The 24,523-nt window shown below is 43.2% G+C and overlaps 1 protein-coding gene across 3 annotated transcripts in view; it reads right to left on the bottom strand.

Annotated features, from left to right (window-relative positions):
- The window catches only part of LOC147198276 (uncharacterized), a 93,772-nt gene that overhangs the window by 27,511 nt on the left and 41,738 nt on the right, over positions 1-24,523 (bottom strand). For all 3 annotated transcript variants that reach the window (XR_015102283.1, XR_015102284.1, XM_086123869.1), the window contains 2 exons: positions 790-877; positions 339-434 (listed from right to left, as the gene is read on the bottom strand). Coding sequence is in view for 1 of the 3 variants with exons in the window: in XM_086123869.1 (XP_085979995.1) it covers positions 339-434; positions 790-816 (123 nt within the window). In the remaining 2 variants the exon portion in view is untranslated. The remainder of the gene's footprint in view (positions 1-338; positions 435-789; positions 878-24,523) is intronic.

Genomic DNA, 24,523 nt, shown 5'->3' with positions numbered 1-24,523 from the left:
AGCGAATGAGTATCGAACCCTGTTAATGTTGCATTGGTGGCAAAAGAAAAATGTAAGCAGATAATCCTCCCGTTCTCCTCCATCGCAGGAGGCTGCCATTTTCACATTCTAACGCCCCCTGCTGTCAACTGAAAATGAACATCAAAGTGCCCTCATGCTTGAATTCAGAATACCACCAAATCCAGAAAACAGGTGCGCCATGGCATTCGCAATGCGAGCCCGAGGGCACTTTAGGGCAGGCAGAATGTCAAAATTGCATCCCGCTTTCACATTTTTTTTCTCATTCTGAACCAACATGTAATAAAGGGGAGGGAGTAAGGTAAAGTAAAATTACTCACGCTTTGAAGACACTTGACGCACACGTAAAAGAGTGGTAACAGGAAGGGATGCGAGGAGATGCTGTCATTTGGTGGCTGGATTTCAGTGGTGTACGTCTGTTAAAAAAAAAATGTCAAGGAAAAAGGAAAGCACATTTGAAGCAAATCCAAGATTTTTAACTTTGTTTGCAGATTTGACCCTAAAATTTCAGTTGCATTCCAAATTGCACCACGAGCGGAACGTTCCTCTTGAAGCGTAGCTTCGCTAACAACAGTAGCGTCAGCTTGGCCTTTAAGGAAAGCGCGGGACTTCAATGTGTGTGCCTGGTCGAAGGCAGGCTGGGACCGTCGTCAGTTGTCAAAGTTAGCAGAATGCGAAAGAAGGTCATCATCCCCGGGAGGGCCCCCAAGTCAAAGCCCGCCATCCTTCCACATGCCCTTTAGCTCGCCACGTCGCCATTTAACACCTCACCTTATTTCCTGTGTCCTCCGCCGCCATCTTGCTTCTGTTTTGCTCCCTTCTGTTGCATTTGATTTATCGAGAAGTTCCAAAGATAGACCTGCGAGACAGAACGAGAAGGGACAAAAAGCTCGTCTTTAAAATCCCCTCTGTCGCATGCTTTAAAATTGTAATTAGAAAATGAATTTTACGCAAATGAGTCAAACAATAAAACAGAAATGGCATCTTTGGCAGATAAGGCAAGTAATAAGTGTATTAGGGCATCCACTCAGTGTGTGCGGTGCAGCGCAGATACTTATCCAATGGGCGGCAGCACAATAACACACTATTCTTATGTTAATCAAGGAGGCCATTAATGTTTACATTGGGAATCAGGCCTTCCAAAGAACGGCCATTCAATTCCTGCTAAACGGGCATAATTAGTTCCCTCTTAAAGCCATATTCCATTAACTCACAGGTGAATTGCATCACATTTCTGCTTGGTTTGTGGACCATAATAGGATTGGAAAGCAAATCACATATTCAGAGAACTCGCCCCGACAGGGGAATTTTTTTTTTTTTTTTATGGTTCCGTCAACATTTAAAAGTGTTGTCCGTATTTCTTGTGCCATTGATTTATGCATAAATTCATCTTTAGCCATAAACAGCTTATTCGAGATTAGAGCGTTTGAAAGGCTGCATGATGACACCAAACGCAAATAAGACCGGGGGTACTCCAAAATAAATCTTAAAGGGACATAACTATTTGTTTCAATGAGTCACAGGTCCATTGATAAAGGTTGGTTCTCTGCCAATACCAAAAATTTAAAGGACGTTGATCTTTGATTATCCAAAGGTTAGCTCGAGCCAAAACCAAAACAAATGTTTTGAGAGCGTTCCATTCTGCATGTGCGACCAACGTACACATGACAGCTATTTTCACTTGTATGTTTGAAGTGAAATACGTGATACCTGTATACGAGTGTTTTGTGGTTGTTAAATGTGCCATTAAGAATAGCGTTAAACTTCTTGGTACATGCGTACGACTGTTAAAACTGTAATTTACGGTTTTAAAACAGCTGAAAAGATTTGAATGGAAAATCACATCATGACCCAAGTCACTAACCAAAACTACGTCCCTTACTAGCTTGTACGAGACATACACTGAACGTGACGTGCACTGTAAAAAAGCAAATGTCTGCCATGGCTGCTACGTTAGTAGCATGACTTATTCATAATGGCGTGTCAAAAAACCACAAATTGAAATTATTATTTTTTTGTAATGTGCAATTAAAAAAAAAATATCAAAAAGGGGTGATGAACTTGCACATCGAGCAAAAATGTTGCTAATTCTGTGTCACCTCTGAATCCTCAGCTGCCTTTACTTTTCTTCTGTCTGCAAGATTTATGCCCAGTTGTTGGCAAATGAGGGATGGATATTTTTTTTTCCTTTTTCCAGAGGTTGGTGAAACAAGCAAACGTTTGCCATGACTCGGTATCCTTCCATCCGTGATTGGCCGTTTTTCCTCTGGCGTGGTGGTTTCTTAAAAGTTAAATTCGAGGCATAACAAGATGGGGCCTGAGAGTGCAGATTTTTCTTCACATCTTATTTTACTCACGTATAACTGCCAAGTCATACTGATATAAAAATATGAAAAAAGGTTTGTTTGTTTTTTAATAGCAAAATGAGATGGTGTTGTGCTCTTCTAGTGTACATTTTGGTACCGCCAAAAACAGATCGAACCATGCGCATCTAATCCTGGCCATTAACAGCTATGTTTTCACTCGGCCGTCTTTTAGCATTGTGAGGACACTTACGATTTATATAGGTGGGTAAGCTTCACATGTGTTGCGCGCGCGCACACACACACACACACACACACACACACTGAATGTAATGGATAGGAGGCGGCTGAGGGCGTCTGTCAGGGGCGACTGTTCTAATCAGAGCAGTGGGGAGAGAGATAAAGGAGAAAATAATGAGTGTGGCATCGGGCCTTTCATAGCGCAACAAAAGGCCACGGGATCAGATAGACACACACAATGTGGAGAGGAGGAGGAGAGGAAGAGGGGAGAAAGCGAGCGCGAGGGAGGAGACCGTGTGTATGCGCGTGGACGAGGAGCGTTTGCTAATAAGCCATCCTGCACTGTAACAGTTTGAGGAAAACGCAAGCGCACTTTGATGCAGCTGATTGATGTCGTCTCCGTGGAAACGTGGACGCCTCCCCTCCTTCGCCCTCCCTATAAAACTCACTCGCCTCCTTCCATTTCCCCCATTTTTTTTTTTGTCTTCTTAAGCCACCCTTCCGCTGATTAGTGCGGCTTCATTTGCGGCCTTGCGGGATAATTTCCAGGCCTCCTTTGATTATTAATGCCTAATTTCCAACGATTACACCTCTTGGATTATTAATGCCTAATTTAGCTTGATGACTCCGGGTATTAGACAGTGTCCAAACAACCCTAGTGGTCTCCAAAATGTGTACACACGGAATCAGAGAGCTCATAGGGTGGGGGCAGCAAGTTTTAAATTAACGGTTACTTCCTGTTTTTTTTGGGGGGGTGTTTTTCAAAGTTTCCAGTCAAAAAAAAAAAACACCACTAATTACAAACTGCAAACTGGGAGAAATGAGCAGGCAGGCTCTAAAGGAAAAAAAATCCTATTCACAGACTTAATGAGCTTGTCGAAAGCTGAATAATTGATTTCTAATTCTAGCCTGCAGCTGTTGACCCAAACAACGAGCATTTCACCGCCCCCCCCGAGACCCCCCCATTTTTTGAATGAAACCGAAAATATGTCATTGCGCTGCGACTTGGCACGGTGCGGCGCCGCTAACCAAACTCTGTCACGCCTACTTCACACTTTAAAGGCTTTTATTTGGATGCCGGCTGTAAAGTTTTGACAGTTAAAGCCTTGATCTCCAAACAGGCGTGCATCCTCCATTTGGAATTCTTCGCATACGATCCTTTTGATGGCTTCATCCTCCTTGGTAGCAGTAGTTTAATGTTAGCTAGAACCTTACAAGGAGAACAGAGAAACGCTGGTCAACCGTTTGTTTTTCCCGAGAGAAAACAACGGAAACGAAAGGTGCAAGCAGCACTGAATAGCCACCCGCTCCTCAAAACAAAAAATCCAACTTTGACACGAGGCTCAGTCCACATTAATTAGCATAGGCAACATTTTTGGTCAATTTCAATCAATCTGAGATCCACTTCCTCTTTCTGTTGGGGCTCATTTGAATGAATTCCCAAGGAGGAGCTCACCAAAACAGCCCAACCTTATTTCCAAGTTTCATGTTAAGACAGACCGTATAGAGCAGGGGTGTCAAACTCATTTCACATTGTGGGCCACATACGGACTCGGTAGATGTCAAGTGGGCCGAACCATTAACATTATACGATACTGTGCTATGAATCACCATAATATCATCTTTTTCCTTTGTTTTGGTCTCAAGAAGCATTGATTGGCGCTTTCATATCATTTGCTGCGTTGGGTCTATCTCGGTGACAGACTGAGACTGCTGTTTTCTTCCCCGATCAAAACAATGTTGTCTTCTACTGTGATCAAAACAATTTGCCTCCTAGTGGATAATCCACGAATTGAATTTTATTTAAAATATTCATTCTGTGTCTTTAATGCATTTTTTTTCACTTTTAAATTATCCAGCGGGCCAGATCGAACCTCCTTGGGGGCCGATTCCGGCCCGCGGGCCGTATGTTTGACACCACTGGTATAGAGGCAAACAAAAACTAATTATAAAAATCAAAAAAAAAAAAAATCAAACTCACTATTAGGCTGAAGTCAGTTGCTGTAATTAGTGAGAGTCCTGTGTTTCTATTCAGTGAGCTGGTCCCAGCTAGAGGTAATGGGAGACGACGACACCTGAAGTGCGTTATTTATGTCCAGTCTACACCGCAAAGCCCTTTTCATATCGCACTCAGCACAGCACAGCGCATGGTCAGCCAACCCATTCACTGTTTTTTGTGCTAGGGTGGCGCAACAAGGCAACGTTGCAGCAGTTGGTGGCACACAAGGTGGGCGTTGGCCTCCTAATTTGAGACATTTGTTTCGGGCGCATCCTATGTGGCAGCATGGGGAAAATGGAGGGAAACGTTTTTAATGTCCTATGCCATGAACGTATAAGGAAAAGATCCCAGGCTACTTCCGTTCGGTTGCTTAGCAACCAGTGTTAACTATAAGTGAGCTTGCGCCAGGTTGTCCCAGCTCCATCCTGCATCCTAGCCAAGTGATTGTAAGTCATGAAAATGAACAAAATAACTCAAACTGAAAAAAAAAATCCTTTTGGTGAACGAAATAAAAACAAGAAATTAACTGAAATGACATTTTATGATTACAAAACTAATTGAACCCATCAATAGTTGGAAAATTTGATCTATTTCAACTAATTTGTTTATTTTGGGTCTTGCATAAAACATGAAAGACAGCAAACGAGTTCACTTGGTTGTTTTATATTGCTCTGCAATTGATGTACTGTGAGTAAACATTTTAATATTTTTTCCAATGTTCATCTTTTTCATTTTGTTTTACTTGATATCGCTGCCGTCGAGCTGAAACTATGTCCTCGGATGTCAAAATTTGGTAAATTGAACATTTTATCAAAAATACAGTATATTCTATTGGTTTGTCCAAGGAGAGTGTGCTATACTTACAAATTATTGACCAATCATAAGTGTTGAAAATGACCTACATCTTTGATGATGCACTTTTAATGTTTGAACATTTTTTTGGCTCGGAAAGCTGATGATTTTGGAAGGAATCGGGTTTTCGCCCGACGCCAGTGATATGTTAAAAAAAACGTGAAGCAACTGTTCCGTTTTCAGTACAGATACTAAATACGGCAATAAAAAAAAAATCTTTCAACACTTGTGATGATAATAATAGAGATTGGACGATATGAAAAAAAATAAATAATGATGTTCATTTGTGTGATTGTTCATGTGGCTCCGTGTGTATCGTCATGACCTAGGGGGGCAGTCGCTTGTTTGGGGAGCTTAGCACAGAGCTGCCAGTGTGCGAACCGCAGCCGTCCGGCGTCCCTGTAAGATGACCTCCCGGAAAATAGGCCTAATTATTACCGTGACAGACCCGCGCTATCATATTCTGCCTACCTGGGGAGGGGGAAGGGCCTCGTACGCGGTGCGGTGGGAGGTGGATTAGAAAAATTCACAGAAATATATACCGCCATACGACCGAACTGAGCCCCATTTATTTTTAATGTCCTAATCAGCAGCTTCTAAAGGAGAGAAGAGGGGGTCTCATGGGGGGTATTGGCCCGGGTGTTCACACAGGTTAGTTAGCGCAGGTGGGACAACAGACTGGATGAAAAAAGTGATATATTCTCATCCACATGCATTTTACTACGTCCCATTGAAGTGATGTCACTTGAGTTGAAATCATAGAGTAAAGTGGCACCATTATGAGATGAGCAGAAAGGCCGCCATCCGCCACCCCAAGCCGCAGTCATTAAGTCGGAATCATTACATGATACATTGAAGGGCTATTTGCCGGGTTTTGTTCCGAGGAGACAGCCTGCCTGCTTGGAACGGTCCTGGGAAAAGGGACACACAACACCCAGTGTGTCCTCCGTGAGAAAAACATTGTTGCCGCTTGTTAGGGATTCCATAACACGACAGTGCGCCGAACAGACAGAAGCAGGAAAGGTATAGAAGTACATCAAAGAAAATGTTGATTGATTCGTCAATGACATAATTGCAACGTCACCACTACTTTCGAGTACCCTTACGATTTCACGGTCAATCGTTTGCGAAGTTTACAGATGACAAGTGAATCCAAATTTAGAGTTCTCTACCACGTTGAGCCCCAACATGGTGGGCAGCGCTGAGGTCTGGTCTCCTGGAAGAGGTATAGCAAATTTAACAAGAATGAGAAGAGTGTTAACACGTTTTATGGCTTTAATAGTCATTCCTGCAGCGGAGACAGAATATAGAGATTTTTTGAAGGTTTATATTGATCGTAATACTCATGCTAATTTCTGTTAGTCTAAGTATAGCATTTCTCATTATTTGTTAGCATTAAGCAAGCAGACTTTTGTTCGAGCTACATGGTTTGGTGGAACCAACAATTTGGTCTTGAAGTATTATATTTCAACTCTCTTGAGTCAGTTTCACAGTTAACAACTGGTAGTGACAAAATAGCTTGAAACAAAGCATGCTCTTATTTGGACAAAGTGATATTATACAGATAGTCTTCCATTTCTTGACAACAAGAGAATGACAGGTGGTATGGAAAACTTCAAAACGTTTGTTTTCACAGGTTTAAAAGTGTTTAAAGCACGTGGGAGGAGACTCAACATATTTCCACATCATATTTCGTACGAACACACTTGTCCTGAATGTACTAGAAATGTTGGCTAATGACTCTTTCCCTCTCATCTTCAATGACAATCACGTTTCCTTCCCCAAACCTTCCGTTTGGTTGTAATACCAAAACTGATCTGTAGGTAGAACGGTGCAGCGTGGCAACCAGAGTGACAAAACAAAGACACGAGTCGTAGAGGAACAAAATAGAAGCTAGGCTAACTTAACTAATTTGGAAGCTACAACATGGTTGCCAACTCTTTTTGCCATTTCTATATCTCTTTTAATGTGGGTAAACAAGTGACTAGCGCTGATCTGTTCGGCTGTCAGATATACCACAAATGTTTTGGATTTTATCGCAGGAGGATAAATCGAATGCATGTCGTAATTCGTCAGGAATAGAGAAGATCCAAGGCCCGCCTACTCAATCAATGCAATTGATTCTCCCAGGTAACAATCGTTGAAAATATGCTCTTCCGCATTTGTGTGCGACTGGATGTGGCGTGTAGCTCAGTGGAGAAAAGAATACAGTCAAAGGCCTTGTAACCCGACCCTGCTCTCCACCCCCTCGCTGTCACTGGCCATGTGTAGTGTGTAATAGGCACTGACAGTCGTGCTGCAGGTCACTCACCCCGTGGCCCCGTCTAATTGAGGCTAAGGATCCCGCCTTGTCCTGCCATCTATAATTAAGCACATCATCTGCGGTCGTATGAAAGATTCAACTCGACTGGGAGTGGCCGACACGCGATCGCCTTGCGGGCCCGTCCGCCGCTCATGTGGATAAATACGCGGCGCTCGGCGAGTTTGAACAATTCGCCCAACAGGTGGAACGACAACGATTTGTAGAAAGCGCATCGTAACCCAGAAAGCACAAAATGAACTGCTAATATCAGAGCAATACAATGCTACAAATATGAAATTCAAATCTCCACAGAAAGCAGAGACATTTCATCCAAGAGGAGATTGAGGTCAGCAAGACCACAAAGTTGAGAGTATGGACTCCAATACTGTAACGTCCAGAGTCGAAGCCCGGGTAGGCAAACCCATCCATATAGTTTCACTCCTGGTACAACCGTCAAACAGATACTAAAAATAGAAAGTGGTTTTATCAATAGAAAACCACAAATGAGGCGGAGAGCCATTCAGAGTAGAGTGGGTACACCAAGAAGCATTTTTAGCACATTGAGACGATGCCATGACGCAACTGCTTTGAATGTTTTTGGGTCCAATATTGGGAATGAACAATGAATCAAATTCAAATTGGCTTATATTTTATTCTATAATAATAATAATAATAATAATAATAATGCACCAGATTTATATGCCGCTTTTATGGAGACTGGGCACTCAAAGTGCTCACAATGGACACATTGCTCAGTTAGATAGGTTCTAGATAAGGTGATCCTTGACCACCGGGCAGATTTATCAGAACAGATCAAGTGGAACCTCAAGTTATGAACTCAATTGGGTCCGTGAGCCCGTATGGAACTTGAAATGTTCAGAAATCGAGGCAATATTTCCTACTGCAATGAATGGTAATGCAATCAATCCGTTCCAACCCCCAAATTAAGTTAGATCTATCTTTTCTGTTCACATTATTAGTATGCAAAACAGAAAAAAAACACCCACCCACCCACACACACACACACACACACACACACCACACACACACACACACACACACACACACACACACACACACACACACACACACACACACACACACACACACACACACACACACACAGAAACTTCAAAACCAATTTATTTTTTAAAATCTATAACAAAATGGAGAAAATCAGATTCAAGTGTTACTTATTTTCTATTTTGTTTTTCCTAATACATTGGTTGATTTGACGTACCAATTCAAGGAAACGTTTCTTTTTCTGTTCAAAAAAATAATTATGTGGGATGCGACATTGTCATTTAAAAGATTAATTTGCTACAAATTAAGTTTGATCATCTTGAAAAGGTTTGATGACCTCACTCATGCTTTCTTTCTCATTTCGCGAATAAAAATCACAACAATACATACGTAGTCTACTTACAAATTATGAGAGGAAGAGTACAGATCTTTCTGCTCCCTTATGTGTCCTTTAACATGTTATCCAATTTTCAAAATGTGGTGGAGTAACTTCAAATGTGTTTCAAGTGTGTGGGAAGGGTAAAGCAATTACATTTTCTTTATTTTTTTTAAGGCCACTTTATGTGACGGATTTTCACCTATTGCATTGAACGTATCCCCGGTGAAACGGGGCTGCAACACATCCTAAATTGTTAATACATCACAGCATATCATAGTCATCCACAAATACTAAGAGCATATGCCCCCGAGTAGCTAGCGACGACAAAATAATGATATAGTAAGGTAAATTAGCAAGTCAGCATTATTCTTTGAAAAAATAAGATTTGATTATGTTCTGGCTGAAAAAGAACCCCTCCCTTCCCCAAGCGTGACCTAAAACTTGAAATGTACTCCAAAGCACCTTGGCGGCCGCTCCCGTCACCTCCCTGCACTTGCTCCTCATCCAGGCCCACTCGGCTCCTCTCTCGTTCCCGTCTAGGCCTTTGAAATATAGCTTTAAAAAAAAAAACATCTTTTTGAATTAATGAATCATTTTTTGCCAGGTGTCGTTTAGGGAGGGTGTGTGTGTGTGGGGGGGGGGGGGAATAAATAGAGTGTGGAGAGTCTGCCCCTCGTCCAAACCAGCGCTCACACCGAACACACACACACACACACACACACAGGCACCTTGGCTCTCCTACTCCCCCGCCCCCCCCCCCCCCCCCTTCAGCTAGAGATGAAAGACCTGGCTCGTTCCTGTACCTTTAATTTAAAGCTGAAAGGGAAAAACGAGAGCGGGGGTGCGAATATGAATATGGAGAGAATTGAATGAGAAGCATCCTTTTGAATAAATGTGGTTGAATGGCCCTTGCCCTTGTCTAGACCAAGGTTACAGGACACCCTTGGAAAGCCGCTTTTTGCACGAATATGTGTGTGTGGGCGTGTGTGTATCGACTGTGTACTTGTGTTGTATATACACATTAAAGTTTTGGGGGGGTTTTTTTCTCCAAGCCCTATGATTACAAAATACATGGGTTTCACTGGCAATATGCGAATGTGGTGAGCCACATGCATTTTGTACATATGAAGTGAGTTCACCTGGAGCAGACGATGGCCTTGGAAAAGACACACCGACAGAAGAAGTGCACTCAGAACTGTATGCATGTCTTTGTAAATAAACCATAATACACCGGGAATTTATGTGCAGGCAGGAATCATGTCTTATATGAATCAAATCCTTCATTGGCTAAACAACACATTAATATCTTGTTCTAATGTCAAAGCGATTTTTTTTCCCCCCATATAGGAAATAACGCAAAGATAATTCATTGTTGCCAAGCTCAAACGGTCACCGTCACAACACGTAGAGCTGCAATGTCAAATTTGAGACCCATTCCCACGTGGCCTTTTATTGAAAAAAATTGAAGAAATTTTGAAAGTTTTTCACTCTTAGGTTGCGATGTGCCCTGATTTATTTTTGTCCCTCTTATAGATAAGTCTGTCCGTGCCAAAGGCTAGATCCCTTTTCTTCATCAGATGCCGGAAATGCATCACTAATTTCGTTTTGAGCACGATTAATGAGGCAATGATTTTGTTCATCACTTCATCATTCTTAATTGGAATGACATTTGCAGTCATATCCACACGTTTTTCCCAGAGTCCTTGTCAATTCATTTTCAAACTGTCCCAAATCTTGACATAGAATAAACAAAAATTTCCACCATGTTCTCTATTTCAAAGTAATGTAAATCAATTCACCATCAGGTTGGACACAATGTGTGACCACGTTTATGTTTAAATTGTCGAGGCTCAAAGCATAAACTACCGAATTGCTTTGAATATGCGGCGAATGCGTCATGTTTTGTGGGGTGTCTCTGTGGCAGCACTTGAAAGCACGCTTCTGAGTATGTGCGTTTATGTCGGGCGCGTCATGCTTGCTGGAAGATAGTCGAGTGACTAATGCAATACGGTCCTTAACTTTTTGTACGATTTCCAACTAAATCCTCAAGAGAATACGTCGCCTGACTACTTGAGTGAGCAAGAGTGAGGCGGCCGCCAAGTGGTTGATTAATAATAGTAAAAAAAGAAAAAGAAAAAAGGGGATGGGGGGGATTAATTTCAATTGTTTGGAAGTAGTCTTGTGGGCGACGTGGCTGAGGGGGATAGAGTGGACGCCTCGCGATGGAAAGACAGCTGGCGCCGCTCCCGCGTTCCTCATAGCTTGTCATCCTTGAGGAAATTTTCTCCCCGTCATTGTGAATTTTTCCACAGTCGCAAATCTGAGCCTTGCTTTCTCCAATTCCGTTCGCTCTGGTCTGGTAAAAGGCTCCCTATTGGACTGACATGAGCTAGTACACTTTTCAGTAGCCTTTCATCAGCAGATCGTACCACGTGGCATTTATTTTCTTCTTCTGATTAACTGTCCAATGACTTGCCTCACCGCCGGTCTGCTATTTTTAACACAACTAATGTCATTCCACCTATAAACACATTTCCATCAAACTGTTCAGTACGGCGTGCAATTCTCTCTCTCTCTGAAATTGTCTTCATTTTATGTTTACTTTGACAGTAAACCACCATACAGCACTTGTATCTCAATTTTATACTTGCAAGAAGAAGAAAAAAATTGCGGAACGAAAGCTTGCATCTCCAAAAACTTCGCTCATACACTGTACAAGAAATTCAAAAGTAGGTAAATGACTTTTAGAAATATGAAGGCAAAATCTGCCAGAAATCAGTCGAACCGCGTACAAAAAGGTATGACCACATTTTATGAACATGAGCTTCTGTATGGCTGCCACCGGTTTCTTGAACACGCCAGAAGAGAGACACATACAGGCAACAGAGGGAACCAGATGCAACAGGGCGAAGGACAACAGGAAACAAAAGGAGGCGCAGATGATTGTAAGGACTTCGGATCAGTTCGAGGTTGTCTCCTATCGGCTCCGTGTGCCTATTGTGCAAGCCAGACGGGGGAGAAATTGAATTCCCGGCTACTTTGGGGAGAATAAGGAGATACTCACGCACACTCATGAGTTAAATGCTAATTGAAGGCGGCAGAGCAGCGGATGGGAACTGTGAGCGCTACGCCTGAATGGTGCTCGGCCTTGGACTGAGACGATGACAATTGAAGGAGCTAAAGGAAGCGTCAATGTTCGTCAGTGTGCAGACTTTGTCGGCAGACAGGAAGACCTGGATTCCATTTCCAAACTCACAAAAACAAGTGCCAATATCTTTGCTACGGAAAACGGCGCCTTCTTGTCCATTTGATTACATTTCAGGGGGCAATTTGAAGGATTCACCCCCATCACGATTTGGAAATAGACGGAGTAAAGTATGGCATTCATCAAATAAACTCTTGGGCAACTTAAATTTTGGAGGGGGCCACAATTTTTCATCAGTACTGCAGGGGAGGGCACATAGGATTTTAAACATGGAATAAATATGCGGACAAATCCGTGTCTTCATAGACTTCATTATTGATAAAACATTTTTCAACGCATGTATAAAATATCTACTATTCTAACAACAACAAAGGGTTTGAAGCAAACAACAAAATAACCACTTTTTTTTTTCCTGTGCAAAGGGCTCCCTTCCATAAAAATTTTCATTCAGGAAGAGCACAACAGTGCTGAAAAAAAGCAACCAAAATTCAGTGCCAAAACTAATTTGGTACATTTTCTGTCACAAAAATCATGCATCCATCCATGAACTGACAAAATGTTATTATTATTCATGTTTGTCCAGGGTGGGTTTTCTCCGGGTACTCCGGTTTCCTCCCACATTTCAAAAACATGCATGGCAGGCTTATTGAACACTCCAAATTGTCCCGAGGTGCGAGTGTGAGCACGGATGGTTGTTGGTTTCTGTGTGCCCTGCGATTGACTAGCAACCGGTTCAGGGTGTCCCCCGCTTACTGCCCGAAGACAGCTGGGATAGGCTTCTGCATGCCCCGCGACCCTTGTGAGGAAAAGCGTATCGGAAAATAGGTGGATGGCTGGATGTCTGTCCTGGGTATGATTCAAAATCCGCCCAAAATTATTAGGCCGCTTCTCACATTGCAGTGTAGGAAGGTATAAAACCCAGTATAAATGCATCCAAGTCATATCTGCTATCTAGTGGCGATTGGTGACTCTTGTGAATTTGCAGTTCAGTACTCGCAGATTCATATATTCACCTTTTTTTTCTCCCAATATTTTTTATATTTGGATTTTTCCCTTTTTTTGTGGGAAAACATTTTTTTGGGGGCCACCAGTTGCCCATCCCTGTTCTTAGAGAAGAATTTTTACCTTCCAAGCTCCTTTTTCTAAAGTGGTTTAACAACGAAGAGCGATAACACACATGAACACATTAATTAAGAGCCTTATTAGAGTTGCGACTTATCAAGATGTAGTTCCACCTATCTACTGCCGGGTTTATCAGCAGCAGCTGTGTGAATTGAAACTATGCAAATATCACACCAAAAAAAAGAAATCTTCTGCAGAAATATGCAATCATCTGATGATTACTCATCTTACTCGAGAACTATTATATGTTTTTTTTTCTTCTTAAGTCTAACTCATGAGGGCTTGTTTGAAGTTATACGATGGCGCGTGTTTCAATCAGAATTGACGTCTCCCGCGGAGGCGCAGCTGGTGTCACTTTTTGATTCAAACAATACTTTTTGTGCTTGAAAGTTTTTTTGCTTGAAAAGTGTTTTACGCAAAAATAATAATTAAAAAAAAATGTCTTTTTGGGCTTGAATGAGAGTCAGATGACCCAAACTGACACCCTGTTGCATGATACAGTCATTACAGAAGGGTCCACTTGTAAAAAGCATGAAGCTCTACCTACTTGGCTATTTATATACTACTTACTTATATACTTATGACCATAAACACAAATGCTAAAAATAATTTGGGATGTCAACAAGTCTCTTTAGTCAACAAGCAGGATATGGCCAATACAAATTTGGAGATTTCTGAGATATTGACTGAAGATTTAAATGAATCAGAAATACACTGGATACATTATTAATGTGGTAAATGACTATGCTCGCTCCAAATGTAAAATTTTTTGGTTCAATATCGACATTGATGTATCGAGGCCCATCTAACGACCAATTTTGTGTTAGCCCCGATTACATGTTGATCGATGAAACTGCTCTCAGGGGCATATTTTCTTGAACTTTCATGAGGTCCCTTGCCCTAACATCCATATACTGTATATGTGACACTTTGACATTTTTAGTTAACTGGAGTGAGTGGCCCACATGAACGGAACATAGAGCAAAGAAACTTGAATTGAAAATGAAAAAAAAAAACATACGCTCATGTGGACATGTCATTAAAGTGCCAATTATTTAAAAAAAGAAAAAAAAACATATTCGAGGACACACGCGTCGCTGATGCGCTAATTACAACCTTCGAAGTGTCGAAGGACTCAGGTGCTGCAAAAATACTTGAGCAAAGGACGCCGGTGGCTGATCGAGCGTAGAAGGCCACGCCAACCAGCCTCTGTCGCTAATGAACACACAAGGATCTTCTCTCCCGGTCTTTACCGTCGCAATTAATGAATTCCACTTCTACGCATCTTCTCTTGCCGAACGGCCTGTCAGTCACCTTGGTCCACGGGAGAAACCTTCAATACGCAAACAAGCTTCGACGCGCACAAAAGGCGCCCGCCCACGGAAAATCCGATCAGCTAATTAAGACGTGACGTTAGAGTGGGAAGTCAACACAAACAGGGCCGGACAGATGTCTTGCTGGGGTGACTTCAAAAGGGGGGAAAATAAAGAAGCCGGGGCCCGTGTAATGTGATTTGGATATAATGCTTCCAGGTCAGGGGTGACCGCTGCGCGACTGGGCAGCTGACAAGCGTCTCACTAAGCATGACGGATGACAATTCAATGGAGTGCCTTCTCCGCACGTTCGGAGCCAGGCGGGAACAAATTACTTGGCTGGACATTTTGTCAGCAAAATAGAAGATGCATGTGCTCTTTGAAATGTGTCCGACACCTCCACGGGGCATCGTGGAGTCAGAGGGGAAAGCGTTCAGAAGAAAGGGTGAGAGGTGCAATGATGATGGTGATGCATGGAGGAAATAATTGTAGAATAAAATTTCAGCTTGACCATCCCGACCAGTTTTGGGAAAGTTATTTCCTTTACTTTTTACACCACGGCACGGCACCACGCGAGGAAGCAAGAAGTATCGAAGTGGCAATTTCTTTGGTTCCAAGCTATTTATCTGTGCAAAATTTCCTCACAAGGGTCGCGGGGGGTTCTGGAGCCTATCACAGCCGTCTTCGGACAGTAGGCGGGGGACACCCTGAACCGGTTGTCAGCCAATCGCAGGGCACGCACAGACGAACAACCGTCCACGTTCTCACTCACACCTAGGGACAATTTAGAGTGTTCAAGCAGCCTGCTATGCATGTTTTTGGAATGTGGGAGGAAACCGGAGTACCCGGAGAAAACCCATGCGGGCAACACGCAAACTCCACACAGGAAGGCCGGAGCCGGGATCAAACCCATGACATCTGCACTGTGAGGTCGACGCGTTAACCACTGGACCACCCGGCCGCCTATTGTGTCATAAATTTTGAAATTATTTATCTTAGTGTCATTTTTTTTGTGTACATCACCCCAACAAAAATCTGGCATTTGAACAGGGGTGTGGCGACTTTGTTTGCAATGCATGCATCAAAACGGTCATTTAGAGACAATGACGTAAAACCTAAAGATTTAAACGTTTGGGTTCAAATGCATTGTAACCCGCATTACAGAAACACTATATTATTGAAATGTCATTTGTAATTCCTTACATTACTGCACTAGTTACTGTAATTACGCCTTACACTTTTCCTGGCTGACAGTCTTGAGGGGGTGGGGGGGGGGATTGCTTCAGGTCTAAGAGCAAAGCAAAGAGTGAGTTAGACGGGGCGCAAAGGAGGCGGAGAGAAGAGATGAGCAATTAAACCACAAGGACAGCAGGCAGACATCAGTACGGAGGTGGCGAGGGAGGAAATCTCAGCGCCGAAGGGTTAAAATATTTCACCCATTATGCGCCTACCCTTTCGTACGGGCTGAGAAATTAATAGGCGAAATTAGCAAAGCAATTACCAATTTTAATTGGACTCGGTCTTCAGATCTTGTCATGGCTGCAGCAAGACTTTTAAAAATGCCTCACAGGCGTTTCGTACCCTTTCACGCAAGGCTGTTATTAATTTGGCAACATTCCGCAGACCTCTTTCTTTTTTTTTAACCCTTTGACTTGGGTGAACTGCTGTCAGATTTCACCTGAATTTTTTAATTATTCATTTTAGCAAGACATTTTGGACATCTGTCTGATTACAAAATTGCTCCTCAAAGGAAAAAAGTTATTTACAGCTTTGACACTTAACGCAACAATCTAATTCAAGGGTGTCAAATTCATTTTTGTCGCGGGCCACATTACAATTACCGTTTCCCTTGAAGGGCCGTGATGACTGAAATTGTATAAAGAAGTCAGATACAGATTTTAGCAGGCATCATGGAAATTGTCATCTTTGCTTTGCTTTTGGGGGCCACTTAAAATGATATGGCGGGCCACAACTGGCCCCCAGGGCCTCGAGTTTGACACCTGCTATCTACCATGTATTGTCCTTCTCGGCTATGCTGCAATGACGGCATTTCGGCGTGATAAAATAGATTCTTTCTTGTAACGACGGCGTTTGAAGCAGATCTTTCGTTCCAAATACTGTTGCACAACGGACATCACACATGTAAGTCGTGTCACCGGCGATTAATTTGCGCCCCGAAAACTCAATCTCTTCCTCTGGTGTCAAAGAGGTCCACTCGCTTCACCACCTAAAGATGAATCGATCCGATTGATCCTCTTGAAATAGAGTCAAACTGGCGTTTTTCACGCGGAGGTGGGGTGCCGGGGGGTGGGGGCAATGACAATGTCTGTTACAGCCCGATAGCTTTGACTTATTTGACTTTCCCTGACGCGGAAAGATGGCCGCCGTCGGTTGCTTTTTTTCTCCAAGTCTCCGGAGATGCGTTGTCCCACGGCTCGCTATTCTCCCACTGGGGCCACTCAGGGAGCAGTTTGACCCCGATGGACCGATGTCAGAGCGGAGGGGGATCAGGAGGAAATCAATAAGCAATGATAGACTTCTGCTGTCCGCTCAGCTAATCCCGTTAGTGATAGCTGCTGCTTTAATCGAATGGCTGAACGTGGTGCAGACACTTCGTAGAGAGTGCGTTTACAAACACACACACACACCCGCATGCACGCCCCCCCCCAAAAGAACCTCGGCTTACGGAGACACATTCAGAGAAATGCAGCTGACAAAAATATTTCCTCGGTTGTGTAATTTCACACTTGATGGATGGCCAGCCACTGCCGATTGTGTACAAGCAATTAAAAAGTCATTTGTTCCATACGACGTTCCCTTAAGATGAGCGTTTTCATTCGTTTTGTCCTTGGCGATGATTATAAAGGCTCTTTTTTTTCTTTTCTTTTTTTGATATGGAGATGACCGTGCATGGGAAGCCAAGCATCATATCCATATCAAAGCGACCAAAACTCCTCTCATGACGCGAGCCGCCCCACCTGTGTCGCACCAGAACTTCTGGGTTAATACCCCAACCCGTGCCCGCGTGTCAGAAGAGACGACGTAAAGAGGCGGGCCGCGGTGGCACATGTTTAAAGGTACATTAAGGGAGCACATCAATTGCATATGACATAATCTCCAGCTCTCCTTTCAGACGCTCGCTCTCTCACGCACTTCCTTAATCTTTCTGTTCTTGAACCCTCATCTTCTAAAAGAGGCTGAAAGCTCCCTTCATCTTCTCCGCGAGCTCGCTGGGGGAAACGGCAAAGCTGTCACGGGGAGAGAAGATGAGGAGGAGGAGGAGGAGGTACTACTGAAGTCTGATTCAATTAACACCGGGATGCTGATTCTTTGCCTTTACTGCCTTGCTCTCGTTGTCTTTGTAAGTGAGCTCGACTTGTTGCGCATCTTCCCTTTTTTTTTTTTGTCAACCGTCGTCAAGTCGCACAACCACAGGGATTCGCTTCACTACGGAATAAATTCTACGATTGCTAATGACAGACGCAGGTGTTCCCTCCCTCGGACCCCTCGAACCTCGAGCTCGCTCTCCAAAGCGGAACAATCCCCCGTAGAAGTGTTTTAATTACAAGCTTCCTACATTCATACAACAAGAGCTTTACACAAGTCCCGCATGAGCTGCTCATTATTCCGCGGCCGCCTCCTCTTGCACATACAAATGATGCGCAAACAATGAGTGAAATCCCATAATGCACTTGCTCTGTCGGTTGACTTTGTCGAGACACTCGGCTCAACATGTTGCCAAAGTCAGTTTTAGAACTTGCATTTTAGGGAGATTAGTAGTCTGCGGGCCTATTATTACTGAAATGTGATCGGATTTTTTTTTTACCACAGGATTTTAAAAACTGACTTAAAACACTCAACAGACAGGAATGTTGGATTGGAACTCATTCCAAAGTTTAAAACCTGTCACCTCTGGTTCACAACATGTCACATGACAAGAGCAAAGGGCAGGCCAGAGCCAATGTGGCACCCGAAGAAAGATTCTTATCGAGATGATTTACTTCCAGTGTTAGCCATCACCATAAAGTGCGTCAGAGATACCAATCGGCCAAAAGAGGGCGGCAGAGAGAAGTAGTTGGGAGGGGGGAATCCGGTTACAGTATTTGGAAATATGTTTTTTTCAATTTTACAGTAATTGGACTTTAGATTTGATTCTAGAGGCTTACCATCTTTTCCATTTCGAGACTTCATGGTAACAAACGTAATTATATTCAAGTTGGTGATCCACATTATCGTAAGCAGCAGGCCTTTATTTTAGGCCCATCACATATCAAGCATCGCGATCAAAGGTGATTTAAGCGTGCCATCGTGGGAAAATTACAGTGCATGAGTGGCCCCAGACAAGTCATTGAGCGCCACACATCTACTGACGCGCCGCAACGGGGAAAAAAATTGCAACCGTGAATCGGGTTTTAAGATAAGAAAAATTTTATTAGTCTCGCAATGGAGAAATTCCCAATTCACAGCAGCAAAGTTATGAAAGGAAGAAGTAGAAGAATATATAAAATATAGGAGCTGCTGGAAAGGCAGCACTCTAAGGCTCCACATTCAATGTACTGTACACATTTTTTTTTTTGATTGAACCACAAAACCATGGCGTGATTGTCAAGGAAGAAGCAGATAGCCACAAAGAAGGGTCAAGTGAGAATAAGCCGAGTGTGGATATTTTGAGAAACTGTTGTCAAACCGACTGCCCCATTCACTGACTGCACCCGTGCGACGGAGACTCTCTGCACTTTGCTTTGTGACTTTGTGAGACTCACTTGGCATTTTATCCACAGGTACATGGACTGTAATTATTATAAATATAGTCGAGTATTCGTGTAAATCACTATTTATACATATACTGTACATTGGTACAGCCTGTAGGGTCTCCCTATGATTATAGCGCGGAAACATTTATTCTTTTGTGACAGCTCATGAGAATTTTTGATTTGATGCTACGTCTGTGATATTTCGACTCCATTCCCCATTATTTCCCTTGGTGTCAGCAATTTTTGTGACCAAACTTTAGTAATGCTAAAAAGTAGACAACCTGTTTCCAAGTCTGGATATAACCTATGGTCTATTAGAAAAATGTTTTTTTTTTTTTCACCTATTGAATGCAACAATCAATCTTCTCACTCATCCTCATGCAATCCACATCGTCATAATTTTCACCCCATTTAGTCGAAATAAATAAATATAAAATTGGCCACCATATGGAAATGTACCAATCGTATTACTTCAGACCATGGAAGGCGTGACCTGGCAGCATTGTGCTGCGTCCCCTCCAATGACCCCCACCCATCTAGTCCAACAAGGTGATGTTTATCTGCTGCAGGAGGAAATTAAAGCCTTGCTTCATGAGCTGCAGATATGCAAATGTTATACAGTGCAAATAGATTGCGCGGAAAAAAAATGAGGGGGGGCGGGGGGGGGGGATCAGGCCACCCATTGGATCGAGTCACCGCTGATTTGAAATCCTAAATCAAGAAATTACACTCCGAGCCGCAATGTCGCAATATAAAAGGCGAAATAAATAAATTAATAAAAGGAGGCAAATGAAAAATTAGACTTGAGCAGAACATTTTTTGACAGCGGTGCTTTAATAAATCTTGTAGCGGAGCCGCAGGTGAGGGCTTATCTGACACATGCCGCATGGAAATAAGTTGCTGTGATATCGCCATTACATGGGATATGTCTTTTATTGAACTGGCAAAATTGGAAAGTAATGGCACCGCACGCATTTGTGGAGTATATAATTTTGATATGCATTAGTGTTATTGTCAGCCGGCGAGTCGGGTTAAGGGGGTGGGGGGGGGTTTCTGTCAGGGCGGCGTGATTGCACGTCTGCCGTGCATTGTGGGGGAAAAGGACAGGGTGGGGTGAGGGAGGTGGGGGGGGGGGGGCTCGCAGTATTAAAACTTGTCCTTGCCATTCCAATCAGTCTGCATGTTTCTATCCACTTAGGCTATAATTAAGTTTCCTGACCCCTGTCTACCTGCTTTAACTGGGCAATAGGAAATAGACAGCCATTGCAGATCTGCTGGACTGATGCTGCTCTTCACCAATAACCCCCCCCCCCCCCTCGCATTCCCCTCGCACCACCCTCCTTCTCCTCGTCTCCTTCCCACTTTCTAAAAAACCTCTCCTCGCGTCTTTGTCCGCCACCACAAGCCTGTAATGGAAAAATAATCATTAATCGAATAATTGCACGCAACACATTGGTTTGCATTGAATTTCATTACATCTCCACCCCCCCCCCCCCCCCCCCACTTCCCTCCATGCTTGATTTTCAGACCGGCCTTCCATCTCATCTCCCTAGGAAAAAAATTATAATGCCGAACATGTGCCTGCGTGCCTCCCTTCTACTGCAACACACTTGCCTAAATGGCGTAATCTCTCCCTTGCTCGGTTTTATGCACACACGGACACAGACACGCACAATAAGTTGTGGTGTGTGGGTTTGCATCACACCTGATGCTTTTCCAGTCGTACTAGGAGAAAAATGATATATTTGCAATTCGATCAAGAAAAATGTACCTCTGAAGAAGCTCATTTCAGTGAGCATCAAAAAATTCAATTTTTGTGAATATGGACAGAAAGCCACATAAAGTAAGCGGCTTTGCACTCAACGAAGTAAAGTCCAGGGTCCATACACAAACACTCTCCTTTATTTTATTTTATTTTTTTTGCATTGTCTGACCATTAAAGAATGTTAACCGCAGGGATGTCCATCCATCCATCCATTTTCCGAACCGCTTGATCCTCATTAGGGTCGCGGGGGGTGCTGGAGCCTATCCCAGCTGTCTTCGGGCAGTAGGCGGGGGACACCCTGAATCGATTGCCAGCCAATCGCAGGGCACACAGAGACAAACAACCATCAGCGCTCACACTCACACCGAGGGACAATTTAGAGTGTTCAATCAGCCTGCCATGCATGTTTTTGGAATGTGGGAGGAAACCGGAGTACCCGGAGAAAACCCACGCAGGCCCGGGGAGAACATGCAAACTCCACACAGGGAGGCCGGAGCTGGAATTGAACCCGGTACCTCTGCACTGTGAAGTCGACGTGCTAACCACTGGACTACCGGGCCGCCCCCGCAGGGGATGTGTAAGACCAAAATCACATCTTTGCATCACTCCTTGACAATACAGATAAGGCTCTACCTCTGGCTCCAGTTTGACCCTAGTCATTTGCATATTAGTGTCGGGGAATAACAGATGCCATTTTGAAAAGGTACCACCAAACAACTGTCACAAAACGTACGCTGATGACCTCGTGTCACTTCACTCGCAGATGAACTTAGTGGAAAATATTGGCCTGTTTCATTGAATACAAAGGCTGACATACTCACTGGAAGACATGCCGTGTTCTGAACGGCAACAGGTGGCTTACACAGCTTTTACTTTATCTTCTGCCATCTTACGGAAGAGCAATTAGTAGTTCTGCCCGTCAATGTATATCACCCGGTTTAGAGAGATGAACAAAGGTATAGTTGTACTTAATAGATCGTTTTGTAACAAGTTAGGCGCACTTGGACAATTTCCATTATTGATGAGCACACTGGTTGGGAGGATTCCACAGTAAGCACCGACTGGGTTTTAAATCATAATAATTTTTTTTTTTTTAAATCCTGCAGGCAAGTTCAAAAGGAAAAATTAAATATTAAAAAAACAACAACATCAGACCCTCTGGCATCATCATAAAAAGCCCCCCTCTTCAATCATAATTAGCCTAATTAATTTAAAGCAGCACTGGATGCCTATCTAAGCATAGTGACACGACTAAATGAACACGCAGCCTGCAGCAGCCGCTCCATACGTTCCCATAGTGAAACACACCCCGGTAGGATTAAAGCGGAAGAATAGGGGGATTATTATTTCATGACCTTTCAATCTGCTGCCTGTCAGGTTGAACTAAAGCCATATATGCTGCTGGAGGACTAATCTCATTCTCCCCTTTTGTGTCCGCCAGGGATGTGTCATTTCTTTATCCCTCCCCACCCCTCCATCCAGATTTAGTCCATAAAATAAACTTCCTCGGCTCATCTGATAAGAAGCCATCTCCTTAGTGGGATAAGGCGGCGGTGGTGATGGTGTACCTTGGTCTGACCGTACGCCACCCCCCTCCCGTTCCTCCCCCGGCTACCGGCAGTTGCATTTTGGGGGTGTCAGATAACTCAGACAGAGATGGGAAGAGGCAGGAAATGCCACTTTGTCTGCTGTCTGCGAGCGGGCGACAACAAAAACGACGAGAGCGACTGATTAGAAAAACACCCCCTTCAAGCGGACTCCTAAAATGACGCGTGATCAAACCGCAGCTTACGACTGCGGTCACCGGTGTTTGCACAAGTCGCGCGCGCTCACTTTGTGTTGCCATCTTCATTACGCTTAAGTCACCGTGCGTTCCATCAAATCGGTTTGATGCCTTAAGAGCAGGACTGGGGAATCATTTTCTAAAGTAATCCTTGGGCTATATTAAACGCGGAAAGGAAGAACGAGAGATGCTACGATCATAAGAATGGTTTTTGGACGTTTGAAGGCTTTGAACAAACCGTTGTTTTTAGAAATGCATGACAGGCCAGACAAAATGGTCTGCTGTTTTTATCAAGTATCTGGCCACAGAATTAGGTACACTGGGACAACCTAATAAGAGCCAATCAAGGCTCCGCACCAAAAAGTGCACTCAAAAAGCTGATGTTATTAATTTAACAAATTATTCATTCTTTAATAAGGGTGTAGTCTGCATTATATCATGCTTTGTATGTCAGGAGCAGGTTTTCATATTTTGGCCCTTTCTGAGACTAACCTAACCAATCCTAAAAAAAATTTGTAATACTATTAAATACCTGAGGATCAATGAAAAGTGCGCCCTACTATTGTTGTAAGAGCAAAATGTTTTCATTGTTTTTTTTTCAAACCAGTAGGTGTACCTAATATTCTGACCAATTACAGTTGGAAAAAAAAAAGTGACGGCAAATGAATATAACATTGACATTAATGGGGCAAGTAGGGTTATGGAAGCAAAATGAATCGCTTAATTAGGGATGTAATGAGATTACGAAGGTGACAGTTGGAAACAGAAGCATTAAAAAAGCCGGAATGTTGGAGTCTCCCCAGTCAGTGAGGCATTTGGCCAACTTCTGTTGGTTTTTAGAGGAGTGCGCTGTCGATTTCTGAGACACGCTTTGCAACACCTTTGTCCTTGATGAAATGTGCTCAGTGCAACATTTGAACTGCTCACACGTGCGACATTTGTTGCTCGATAACGAGAATGGGGAAAATGCATGGGATTGAGTTAGGGGTGGGGTGGGGGGGGGGGGGACAACGCAGGGCTATCATGAACTGCACCAACATGTCTCTTTTTAAAATGGCCAGTTTAGACTGATACGAATCGGAGGAGTTTTCTTTGGAGAGAAGTGACTAATTACCCCGTGGACCGTCCTGATAGCAGAGAATAATTAGAAGAGCACAAAAGAGTCTCCAAGCGGCATCTGAATAACAAGAGCAACGGGGTTTTTTTCTGTTCGGAAATTTCATTTATGCTCTTTGGAGATGCTTTCTGGGACAAAGTGGCTCATGAAGACTCATCGGGAAGATGTTAGGCAAAAAAAAAAAAAAAGCAAATAAAACCTATTTTCAAGCAGATAAGTAGTAAAAAAAATAATTGTTGAAAATAAGCGTCATGTTCGAAAAATAAGTGAAATGAAAGTTGGACTTTTCATACGAAAAGATGACTTAGAAAGAGTACGGTGAAGATAAAATGATGGCTGGAAAGGGCA

The sequence above is a fragment of the Hippocampus guttulatus genome, chromosome 11, assembly GCF_054856545.1.
Source record: "Hippocampus guttulatus isolate MCC_2025c chromosome 11, RoL_Hgut_1.0, whole genome shotgun sequence".
Classification (NCBI taxonomy): Eukaryota; Metazoa; Chordata; class Actinopteri; order Syngnathiformes; family Syngnathidae; genus Hippocampus; species Hippocampus guttulatus.
This window is presented reverse-complemented; position numbering and strand designations above follow the sequence as displayed.